This window comes from Oryctolagus cuniculus, chromosome 19, assembly GCF_964237555.1.
Source record: "Oryctolagus cuniculus chromosome 19, mOryCun1.1, whole genome shotgun sequence".
Lineage (NCBI taxonomy): Eukaryota > Metazoa > Chordata > Mammalia > Lagomorpha > Leporidae > Oryctolagus > Oryctolagus cuniculus.
Genome location: NC_091450.1, coordinates 14,406,924 through 14,419,507, shown reverse-complemented (window position 1 = coordinate 14,419,507; position 12,584 = coordinate 14,406,924). Strand labels below are relative to the sequence as shown.

The window sequence follows — 12,584 nt, the reverse complement described above, 5'->3', positions numbered from 1 at the left end:
CACACACACACACAGCTCCTAGCCACTGGTTTAATTCCCAAAGCCCACAGTGACCCCTGGGTGGGGCCAAAGCTGAGAGCCAGGAACTCAGTCCAAGTCTCCCCATGTGGGTGGAGGAAATTCAATTACTCGATCCATCACTGCCACCTCCCAGAGTCTGCGTTAGCAGGAAGCTGGAATCAAAAGCTGGAACTGAATGTTGAACCCAGGTACTAGGATCTAAGATACAGACATCTTTTTACATCTTTTTTCATTAATTAATTATTTTTAAGGAATACAAATTGTGTATGTGGAACTTTAGGAATATAGTTATTCTTCCCACCATACCCGCCCTCCCACTCCCACTCCCACCCTTCCTCTTCCTCCCTCTCCTCTTTCTTTCTTTCTTTTTTTTTTTTAATAACTTTTTTAACTTTTATTTAATGAATATAGATTTCCAAAGTACAGCTTATGGATTACAATGGCTTCCCCCGCCATAACTTCCCTCCCACCCACAACCCTCCCCTTTCCCACTCCCTCTCCCCTTCCATTCACATCAAAATTCATTTTCAATTCTCTTTATATACAGAAGATCAGTTTAGCATATATTAAGTAAAGATTTCAACAGTTTGCACCCACATAGAAACACAAAGTGAAAAATACTGTATGAGCACCAGGAAACTAATAAAGGCACATCCTTCATTTGTCACGGGAACAAAATAAAAAGCGAACGCAGCTCCTTGATTTGATTTTGATTCCTGTTTCCACTAGCAGAAGCACACAAGGACAGGAGCCCCTTCCTGTTCTGTTCGCTGCCTGATGCTGAGGGCCGGGAATGCTGTCACAGGAACAGAAGGTGCTCTTTCACTATTCTGAACAAACAGGACACATGTCTGCTGAGTCCCTGTGCGAGGCGTCGGCAAAACAACAGTAAACACATCCTGGATCTCCGCCTGGGATTCTCAGCCTCCCCGGGGAAACTCAGCACAACCAAAATAAAAGGCAGCGGCTCCAACAGAGACCCAAGGAAAGAGGTAGGAGCACACAGAGCAAATCAAGGTGCACCTCACAGGAGAAATATCCCAGGAACATCATCTCGGCCGCGTGGAGCAGTGGCAGTAACAACAAATCACTCACAGCCGGCCCCTCCCACGTGCGAGGCTCTGCGGCCAGCGTTTGCCAAGCTCAACTCACTGACCCCCCTGACAACCCCATGGGGTGGACACTGCCCTGGTCCTCCTGCAGAGAAATGGAAACTGAGGCACAGGGAGCGCGAGTGAGAGAGAGTGAACTTTGCATTGCTACCTTAAGTGGGTTAGGGAACACCTAACACCCTGGGAAAGCATGGTGGTGGCCATGTGTGTGAGGGTGCTTCCAGGCGAGATCAGTGCGCTGGTCTGATGTGAAGACCCAGCCACAACGTGGGCCGAGGGTCTGCAGAGCCCTGAAAAGGAGGTGAATTGATCTTTTGCCTTCACACCGGGGCAGACTGGGCTCCTGCCTAGATATCAGCGGCTGCCTCTGAGCTCCGTAACTGACACCCACCGCCTCGGGCTCCAAGTTAGACCCTCGGCTTCCCCGAGTCTGAGGGCGGCAGACTTGGACTCAGTCTGTGTCACACGACGGGCACCCCAGCGTGCATCTCCAGCCGCTCGCGACCCGTCATGGGACTTAGCTTCTGTCGTATGAGCGGACTCCCCTAATCCACGCCCCTTTGTGTACCTGCATACTCTCCAGAGAGCCCTGAGAACCACAGCCAGAGTCAGCAAATCCCTGAGGCCACAAAGGGCCTGGGGCCCACCTGGCCCTGGGATTCAGGTGGCTGGCACCAGTGTCTGAACTTGTGACCAGTCACCTCCTTTCCAGTGGAGAACTCCCGAAACCAGAGTGGGAAAACACAGCGAGTAGCGAGGGCAGACCGGGGGTTCCTGGTCACTGGCAAACCCCTCGGACAAAGGGACAGCTGCCACCTCGCTCCAAGCAGACTCCGTCTTCCTGCACGTGCCTGCAGGGTCCACTGGCCTTGCCTCAGGGCTTCGAGGATTAGCAGATAATGTGTACACCCAAGGTGGGACCTGGGAGGGAAAATGCTGACATGAAAATCCAGTTTGGTTAATGCTTAACTGAACCAAAGAGTAATTCTCCACATCTGAAAATGAGTTTAAAATATATTATAGAAACCACTAGGGATGTTAAGAATATGATTTTTTAAAGAACTCTTGGGGCAGGCTTTGTGGCACAACAGTTTGCCTGCCACTTGGGATGCCTGCATCCAACACTGGAATGCCTGGGTTGGAATCTCAGCTCTGCTTCCAATCCAGCTTCCTGCCGATGCACACACACTGGGAGGTAGTGGGTGATGGCTCAAGCACTTGGGCCCCTGCCACCTACAGGGGAGACCCAGGTAGAATTCCTGGCTCCTGTTTCAGCTTGGCCTAGTCCTGGCTGTTGAAGGTATTGGGGGGACTGAACACACAAATCAAAGATCTCTCTCCCTCTCTCCATATATCACTCTTTCAAATAAATAATTTTAAACAAACATGTTTTTATATAAAGGTTTATTTGAAAGGCAGAGTTACAGAGAGAGAAAGAGAGAGAGAGAGAGAGAGCTTCCATCCATTGGTTCCCTCGCCAAATGGTTACAATGGCTGGAGCTGGGCCAGGTCAAAGCCAGGAACCAGGAGCTTCTTCTGGACTTCCCTATTGGATGCAGGGGCCCAAGCACTTGGGCCATCTTCTGCTGCCTTCCCAGGTGCATTAACAGGGAGCTGGATTGGAAGAGGAGAGCCTGGACTTGAACCGGTGCCCATATAGGATGCCGGCGCTGCAGATGGGGGTGCAACCCACTGCACCACACAGTTGCTGGCCTCTAAATAAATCTTTTTCAAAAACCTTCTATTCCTCAATTTAAAAATTTTCCTAAGGAGGGGAGGGAAGACCTTAAACAAACAGAAAACCCCAAGAAGTACTCTGATAACATTCCACCTGTGGTGGCTGTGATAACTTACAAGGATGCCTTGGCATGGTGCGGTAGGGGCAGCATCTTTCTACACAGGAAGAAACTCTCCAGGGACTCACCTGAGATGACTGCTATGGGTTGATGGGTTGTGGAAATGAAAGGCAAGCAGACAGGTGAGCAGGCTTCATGGGAACTTCTATGCAGAAGTTTGTCCTTCGTGAGTACTTTGGGGTTGGGTGAAGGGATGTGGATAAAGGATCCACAGCCGTCTGGGAGAAATCCCCAGGCCCACCGTTAGGAAACCTTGTGGACAGAGTGGAGTGGCCTGGGCCAGGTTCCCTCTGTCTTCAGGGAGGAAGCAAAGTCTAGGCTGAGAGCATCCTCTGGCCTCAGTGTGGTGCTGGGAGAAGTGGCTGCTGTCCCTGGGAACCTACGCCCTTCAGGCCCCAACCCAGTCTGGAGCTGGAGTGCAATAGCATGAGAGGGAGCAAGACCTGAGAGCTGCAGGCTGGAGCCAGCGAGCCCCCTGCTCCCACTGGGAGGGCGTGTCTCATCAAGGGAGCCATCACAGAGACGGACTGGAGTCTCATCCACCCAGGACCTGAGCTCAGGTCACAGTGCCCGTGCCCTGGCCAGGCCCTCCCTCAGCCCCACCCCAACACCTGGAACCTGAGAGTAGGCCTAGCCCCATGTGACCCTCATCACAGAACACCAAAGTTTCAGATCCCCTTTTATCACCAAGCAGCCAACTGTGTTTCTTTCCTACTCCAGACCAGGCTAATTTGATACCATCTCACATAAAAACACACACACACACACACACACACACACACAGAACGCACAAGCTTCCAACCTCACTTATGTATTTTTTTCCCATGTCCTTAAATAGCATTTTTAAAAGTCTCTATTTTGTTACCTGTAATAGATCTTCACTGAGGACTTCTGTTTTCTCGGCTCTGTGGGAAAAATTGAAAGTTCCGAGTTAGATATCCAGAAATGAAAAGCAGCTCACGAAGTGTAACAATTACTAGTCTGGAGGTTAAAGCAGAACAATCGGAAATAAGTGATCAGGGGAAATACTTCACCGACTTTCAGATCAGGGGACAACTTAGAAACACCAAAGAAACAAGTTTACAGAGCATAACAGCCACAGAGGTGACCTCGAACGGCTGCTGCCTACTTCAGTGGGTCTGGAGTGAGAGTGCATTGTTAACAAGGCCCTCCCTGCTCCAAAGCCCACTACAGGAGCCTACAGACCACACTACAGAGGCTTCCATTTCAGTTCTTAGAATGATCATTTCCACGTTTCATAGCCTTACTGAAACAAGCTAGGCGCGAGCCTAGAAACAATGCAAAGATGCAAGCCTAGGCCATCAATCACAGTAGCAGTTGAGTGTGCCCTCCTGACTTCTCCCCACCTTCACTTCTGGAGAAACAGTGGGTTTCCATAACTGTCCCTCTGCTATGCTACAGAACTATTAACATCATCTACCTTTCCAGGAAACGGAGGCGGTGGCCAGCACTCAGAAGAGGGGCATTCTAAGCTGCCAGACCATAATAACTTTGCCTTTTCTCTACAGTTCAGAAGGGCTGCATCCCGGTGAATACCTGAAGCTGCCACAATTTAAGTGCATTTTTGGACATCTGGTTCAAAGAATGATTGGACTCAAGTCATTTGATATCCCCACCAAATTTCCACTGAAATGAATGAGGAAATTTTTAAGAGAAAGAAAAAGTCTGTATCTGCCCTAAACAGTGATAGGTCTGGGAAGAGGCCAAAGTAAACCTAAAAACATAAAGCCTTTCTATAAGACATATTGTAGGGCAGGGATTTGGTTTGGCACAGCCACAAGACATTGCTCGGGATGCCAGCATTCCTCATTGGAGAGTCTGGGTTTTGCATGCTCCTGACTGTAGCTTCCTGCCAATGCACACCCTGGAAGGCAGGTGATGGTTCAAGCACTTGAGTCCCTGCCTCGGATGGGGGAGACCTGGACTGAGTTCTGGACTCCTGACTTTGGCCTCGTCTAGCCCTGGCTGTTGTGAGCATTTGGGGAATTCAGAATGGATGGGGAGGAGTAGGGGTGAGAAAGACTGTGTGATCTTGGCTATGAACTAATGCAAGAGAAGGAAAAAATATTGAGCCAAAAAGTGAATGGGACCCCTGGAATGACCTCAAAACACTGCTTAGCTAGAGCAGTACCAGCTGTGGGTGAGGGCAAGAAGTACCACGGACCCCTCCGCCATCCCAGCCTACACTCAGGGCAGCAGCATGTTACTCAAGCTGGACACTGCCAGAGAGGGTCCCAGTACCAACCATCACAGCAGCGTCCCTGCTAACCTGCAGGTGCATGCAGGAGTGGCTCTTTAACCAGCTGCTGCAGGAAACCAGAACTCTGACCTGACCAAATACCTCCAAGGGCCAAAGGCTCCAGCCAAGGCTCCAGCCCCCACTTCAGCTCCATGCCCGAGTGTCTCCAGTAGCAAGCTGAAGTATGCCATGCTAGCCCTTGCTGGACACATGGCACAGGTGAAGCTGAAGCGCCAGACACGGGTAGTCGCACAGCTAGGTCATGTGCAGGAACACGGCTAACGGGAGACCACAGCTTCCCCATCATAGCCTTCCCTGCCGCTCACCAGCACACCCACCTCCGCCTAGCAAACACCCCTCCTGGGCTCTGCAACTTTCTCCTTTTCTGCTCTGGCCAGGGCCCCAAACCTGCCCAGGGTCCTGCCTCCCAGGGTGTGACTGGCAGGACTGGATCCAGAGGCACTCTGATGGGAAGTGGATGTTCCAGGCCGCAGCCTAACCCACTACGCCACAATGTCCACCTCTCTTTTTGAAGTACCCTGCATATCCTCTTACAAAACAAGTTACCCTTAAAAAAAAAAGTAATAGGAGAAAACTTATTCTAGAATTCCAATGTGGACTGTTAGCAAGTACGGGAGAATCAGTGACAACCCAGTAGCATACTAGAGCGGGCTCAGGAGAACTGTGTTATGTCCATCTTTCCACAGCTCCTTGTTCAGGGAACTCACACTAGTAACTTAAATCAAAATAAAATACACAAACAACTACAAACAAATCAAATCAGGGTTTTTTCTTTTTTTGACACCCTACTTTAAAACATTTATGAGCACAATGCTGCAACAGTCACAAAGAAAATAAGGCAAAGGTGAAAGATAGCAAGTAGGGGCTGGCGCTGTGGCACAATGGGTGAAGCCACCATCTGCAGCACCAGTATTCCTGATCGTATCCCAGCTGCTCTACTTCTGATCCAGCTCTCTGCTGTGGCCTGGGAAAGCAGTGGAGGATGGCACAAGCAGTTGGGCCCCTGCACCCACATGGGAGACCCGGAGGAAGCTCCTGGCTCCTGGCTTCAGACTGGCGCAGCTCCAGCAGTTGCAGCCAATTGGGGAGTGAACCAGCGGATGGAAGAGCTCCTCTCTCTCTCTCTCTCTCTCTCTCTCTCTCTCTCTCTCTCTCTCTCTCTGCCTCTCTCTGCCTCTCTCTCTCTGTGTAACTCTGATTTTCAAATAAATAAATAAATCTATTTTAAAAAAAGAATTTATTGTGTTTTGTGATAAGCTATTTACTATGATTCTTAATTTTTAAACTACATGCACACATGGTTCCAAACTTAAGACAGTATGTGAGGGGTCTGCACTGTGGCGTAGCAGGTAAAGCTGCCGCCTGCAGTGCCGGCATCCCATATGGGTGCCACTTTGTGTCCTGGCCGCTCCACTCCCAATCCAGCTCTCTGATAATGATCTGGGAAAGCAGAGGAAGATGACCCCAGTCCTTGGGGCCCTGCACCCACGTGGGCGACCTGGAGGAAGCTCCTGGCTCCTGGCTTCAGATTGGCACAGCTCCAGCCGTTGCGGCTATCTGGGTAGTAAACCAGCAGATGGAAGACCTCTCCCTCTCCCTCTGCCTCTATCTCTCTGTAACTCTGCCTTTCAAATATTTTAATTAATTAAAAAAAAGACAGTATGCTATATTTTTAAGTCACATTCTTGGTATGGTTAGAGATGAAGTACCTCCAACTTAAAGCAATGAGTCCAACTGTCAATCTCTACAAAAGAATAATAGGACACAGACCTCATCCAAAATAAAAGTTGGTATATTTATTGTCCTTGTCCCAAAGTAACACTGTTATGTTTTAAGTTTAGAGGTCATTTACCCGAAAAGGTCTTTGGAAGCTGAGAAATATACTAAGCATACTATATGAAAATGCTAGCATGCTGTTTAAATGTGAGTTTGCCTTATGTTCCCTGCCTTTGTGGATATTCTGCATAGTATACGAATAAGATTAATTTTAAGAAAAGATTCATTGTGCCTTAGATTTTAAGGTTCACTGAAATTGGCCGGCACTGTGGCTCACTAGGCTAATCCTCCGCCCGCGGCGCCAGTACACGGAGTTCTAGTCCTGGTCGGGGCGCCGGATTCTGTCCCGGTTGCTCCTCTTCCAGGCCAGCTCTCTGCTGTGGCCCGGGAGTGCAGTGAAGGACGGCCCAAGCCCTTGGGCCCTACACCCGCATGGGAGACCAGGAGGAAGCACCTGGCTCCTGGCTTCAGATCAGCACAACGCACCAGCCGTTGGGGTGAACCAATGGAAAAAGGAAGACCTTTCTCTCTGTCTCTCTCTCTCTCTCTGTCTAACTCTGCCTGTCAAAAAAAAAAAAAAAAAAAAAAAAGATTCACTGAAATTATTAAAAATGACCTATAATCAGGAAAGATGACGCTCAAATGGCAAATCAACATTGCAGAATATAACGTACAAACTGGGGTGGCTCCCTCACAGAGAGATTCCTCTGTTGGCCCTGTGCTAACTGCACCTTAAGTTTATGGACCCATTAGTGTCCCTACCTCCCCCATTCTGTGATCCAAATGATCTGATTTCCCGCATCACAGTGGATGCCCAGCTTAGCCCTATCCATCCTGGACTGTTTGGGAATGTTCATATTTGTCAGTGACGGGGAATTTTTATCGAAGGGAATCTATTCAGAATACTGGCCGAGGCACCCACTCACTAGCCAGATACATTAACCATAGAAATTTGTTGGTTTTTACCAAGATGTGTTTTTTTTTTTTTTTCATGGTGGGTTTTGTTTTGTTTTGAGTTTATTAAAGCAAAAAGAGCAGGCAGGGGACAGACTGGATTTATCAAGACACTGATAGACAAGAAATTAAAACAGTAGACAAAGTGATCCAATAATAAAAACAATGCTTGCTAAGTCAGATTGTATTAAGTCAGACATTTTGCTGCACAAACCAAAACATTTGGCCTATGGGTCTTTTCTGCTTTGTCAGAACCTTCTTTGTGTTCGAGGTTCTGTGCTTGAAAACACACTTGAACGCTTCCTGTCCATGACTGCAAAAACAATACGACTCAGGAAGGAACTTCCCACTCGCCGTGTCACCCTGCGGCTTGTTGTTCCCTGGGCAAGCCCCTCTGCAAGTTCACTGGCCATTCAGACGGGGCGAGAGCGGCCGGATTTTCAATTTACGTTTTGGTAAAGCACATTTCTCCTTATGATGCCTGGGGCCGTAAAGCAGCAGAGCTGTGCAGGCCTTCGTGCGCTGCTCACCTTTCCCCCACACAAGGTGTGGTCACCGCCAATGCTTCAGTGGTGGCCAACAGGAAGTTTCACTCAGCCCACTTACCAGGCAAGGAAAAAACAGAAATGTTCCCAATCAGAAGGAGTTCATGGTACCAAAGGAAAAAAGCAAAAATGCTCAAGACCAGCAGACAGGGTCAAAGGAAAATTTCCAATTGGCCTGACAACTTCCATCTCCACTCAGGGGCTGACTTGCGGCACAGTTACTGTCGTCACTGTCACTACACTCCAGTGCCCAATCCCATGGCTCGTAGCCTCCAGGCTGCTTCCCAGGATCCCAACTCTGTCCCCTGGGGCATCTACACCTTCATAGACCGTGCACGGCAAGAGCCACAGGCAGAAACACTCAGTGCAGGCTGTGGTCTCCAAGCACCGAGTGTCACTGACCTACTAGACCCCGAGTCCCATGGGGTCAGAGACCAAATCCGTGTGCTCCTGCCCAGAGCCTTCCTGCCGTGAGAGAGGTGCCAACGGACCAAGGGATGGCAGTCTCAACCACAGGGGAAGGGTAAAAGAAAACAGCTGCAAGGGGGAAAACTGAATACAACTAGGTAGAAAGGCAGCCATCAGGTGTACAGAATTGCCTTCTGCAGTAAAATCCACAAAGACCACAACTGAAATGTGTGACAGTGTTTCAAAGCCTTTAAAAATGGCAAAAAAAAAAAAAAAAAAAAAAAAAAAAAGGTAAAACCATTCACATTCACAGTTCTTAAACTTTATGTTAAAAGAGGAGTGGCTGGTGCCGTGGCTCACTTGGTTAATCCTCTGCCTGCAGCACCGGCATCCCATATGGGTGCTGGGTTCTGATCCCAGTTGCTCCTCTTCCAGTCCAGCTCTCTGCTATGACCCAGGAGGGCAGTGGAGGATGGCCCAGGTGCCTGGGCCCCTGCACCCGTGTGGGAGACTACGAGGGGGCACCTGGCTCCTAGCTTCGGATCAGCGTAGTTCCAGCCGTGGCGGCCTCTCTCTCACTGTCTAAAACTCTACCTGTCAAAAAAAAAAAAAAAAAAGGCCGGCGCCGCGGCTCACTAGGCTAATCCTCCGCCTAGCGGCACCGGCACACCGGGTTCTAGTCCCGGTCGGGGCGCCGGATTCTGTCCCGGTTGCCCCTCTTCCAGGCCAGCCCTCTGCTGTGGCTAGGGAGTGCAGTGGAGGATGGCCCAGGTGCTTGGGCCCTGCACCCCATGGGAGACCAGGAAAAGCACCTGGCTCCTGGCTCCTGCCATCGGATCAGCGCGGTGCGCCGGCCGCAGCGCGCCGGCCGCGGCGGCCATTGGAGGGTGAACCAACGGCAAAGGAAGACCTTTCTCTCTGTCTCTCTCTCTCACTGTCCACTCTGCCTGTCAAAAAAAAAAAAAAAAAAAAAAAAAAGAGTGGAGGAGCTGGCACTGTGGTATAGCAGGTAAAGCCATATGGGTGCCAGTTCAAGTCCTGGCTGCTCCACTTCTGACCCAGCTCCCCACTAATGCGCCTGGGAAAGCAGTGGAAGATGGCCCAAGTGCTTGGGTCCCTGCATCCATGTGGGAGACCCAGAAGAAGTTCCTGGCTCCTGGCTTCTGATTGGCCCAGCCCTGACTGTTGCGGCTATTTGGGGAGTGAGTCAGCAGATAGATCTCTCGCTAGCTCACTCGCTCTAACTCTGCCTTCCAAATAAATAAGTAAATCTTAAAAAAAAAAAAAAAAAAAAAAAAAAAAAAAAAAAAAAAAAAAGGAGTGGAAACCATTCCCATTCCAGAGGGAACTATTATTACAGATTTCTGAAGAATTTCTATTTTTTTTTTTTCTAAATTTAAACCAGTGGTTCTCAGTGGGAGGCAAGAGTGTCCCCTTGGAGACACCTGGTAATGTCTGGTGGTTGCTTCTGGCAACTTATAGGTAAAAGCCAGAATGCTATTGAATATCTTCAATGCTCAATGCATTGAAGCCTAAATCACATATAGAACTAGAAGAATGATCTGACCCTGTATTCATCTGGCGATGCTGTAACAAATCTCCTCAAGCTTAGGGGCTTAAACGATTCTAATTTATTCTCCTATAGTTCTGGAAGTCAGATGTTCGAAATAGGTCTTGTTGGGCTAACACTGAGGCGTCAGCAGGGCTGGATTTCTTTGTGGATACTGAAGACAGAACATGTTTCCTAACCACCTGGAGGCTGCCGCGTGCCTGGGCACATCAAAGCCAGCAACATTCGCTCAGGATCTTTCTTCCACCGTCACATCCAGCTCTAACGGACTTTGCAACCTCTGCTTTGAAGGGCATCTGTGATCACACTGGTCCAGGAGACTTTCTATGGATTGGCAACGCGAATTCCATCTCCCACCTGAATTCCCCTGTGCCACAGCTGCCCAACACATTCACAGCTTCTATGGAATAGGACCTGGACAGCTATGGGCAGGGGGAACGTTATTCTGCCTACCAAAGGGCACAGGGTCAACAGTGCCCAGGTTAAGAAATCCCGATTTTAAGTGACACACACATCCATAGGCACACAGATATTATACATGCAGTACACACACACACACACACACACAGACATGACGGGCACCTTCACAGGCCAGAACACAGAAGTACAGCTCTACCTCCTTCTGTTTTGATGGCTGCACAGTACATCTATATGTGGACATATCATAACCTATTTATAGCATTTAACTGCAGGAAATCAAGGCAGCCCCACCCAAACCATCCGTCCTCATTCTGAATCTAATCCAACTGTGGACTGCAGACAGGTCAAGAGAGTCAAACCTCCATATCGGAAGTGGTTTCTTGGGGGCTGGTGCTGTGGCGCAGTGGGTTAAACCACAGCCTGCAGGGCCAGCATCCCATAAGGGCACCGCTGACAGTCCCAGCTGCTCTGCTTCCGATCCTGCTCCCTGCTGATGGCCTGGGAAAGGCAGCCGAGGATGGCCAAGTACGCTGCACCCATGTGAGAGACCCAGAGCAGGCTCCTGGCTTCTAGTTTTAGCCTAGCCCAGTTGCAGCCATCTGGAGAGTGAACCAGCAGATGGAAGATCTCTCCTCTCCTCCCCTCCCCCCCTTCCCCTCCTCTCCCCTCCTCTCCTCTCCTTTCTTCTCTTCTCTCTGTGTAACTCTGATTTTTGAAAAGCAGAAAGTTACAGAGAGGCAGAGAGAGAGGACAAGAAGTCTTCCACCTTCTGGTTCACTCCCAGTCAGCCTCGATGGCTGGAGCTGCACCTATCCGAAGCAGGAGCCAGGAGTTTCTTCCAGGTCTCCCATGCAGGTGCAGGGGCCCAAGGACTTGGGCCATCTTCTACTGCTTTCCCAGGCCATAGCAGAGAGCTGGTCATAAGTGGAGCAGCCAGGACTCGAACTGGTGCCCATGTGGGATGCCACACTGCAGGTGGCGGCTTTACTAGCTACACCACAGCGCTGGGCCCATAAATAAATCTTTAAAAAAATAAAATAAAAGAAGAGGTTTCTTCAAGGCTGGGGGTCCCTCGGAGCCTTTCTGAGAGCTAAGAAGGGTTGCAGTTAACACTTAACAATGGCTTTCCATGCCAACCACTTCCCTCTGCTGACAACAACATCTATTCTTACCTTAAATCTCACATCATTCCTATGTAGTAGGGACTACTATGACCCCCATTTTACAGGTGAGCAAAAGTGAGGCTCTGAGAGGTAACTACCCAGGACCACAGGCTAGTAAGTGGAATTACAGGATGCAAATCCAGAAGCCCTGGACACTAGGGCTGTGTGTCCCAGCAATCAGCAAACTACATCTACAGGTCAAATCCAGCTCACCACCCAATTCTATATGGCCAGGGAGCTACCAGGAGGCTTTGTTTTTAACTGGTTGTAGAAAACCAAAATGGGAATAATGTTTTGAAATACATGGAAATCACATGCAATTCAAATTTCAGTATGTATTAATCAAGTCTTATTGGTACACAGCCAGGCTCATTTGGTTATGAATTATTTATGATGCTTTTTGGCTATGATGGCAAAGTAGGGTTGCTGGGAGACAGACCTTATGGCCTGCAGAGCTCAAAGTATTTACCATTTGGCC

At 49.3% G+C, this 12,584-nt stretch overlaps 1 protein-coding gene across 2 annotated transcripts in view; it reads right to left on the bottom strand.

Moving 5' to 3' along the window:
• The window catches only part of LOC103348590 (rho GTPase-activating protein 44-like), a 63,768-nt gene that overhangs the window by 22,692 nt on the left and 28,492 nt on the right, over positions 1-12,584 (bottom strand). For both annotated transcript variants that reach the window (XM_070064575.1, XM_070064574.1), the window contains exon 2: positions 3,855-3,894. In XM_070064575.1, the coding sequence (XP_069920676.1) occupies positions 3,855-3,894 (40 nt within the window). The remainder of the gene's footprint in view (positions 1-3,854; positions 3,895-12,584) is intronic.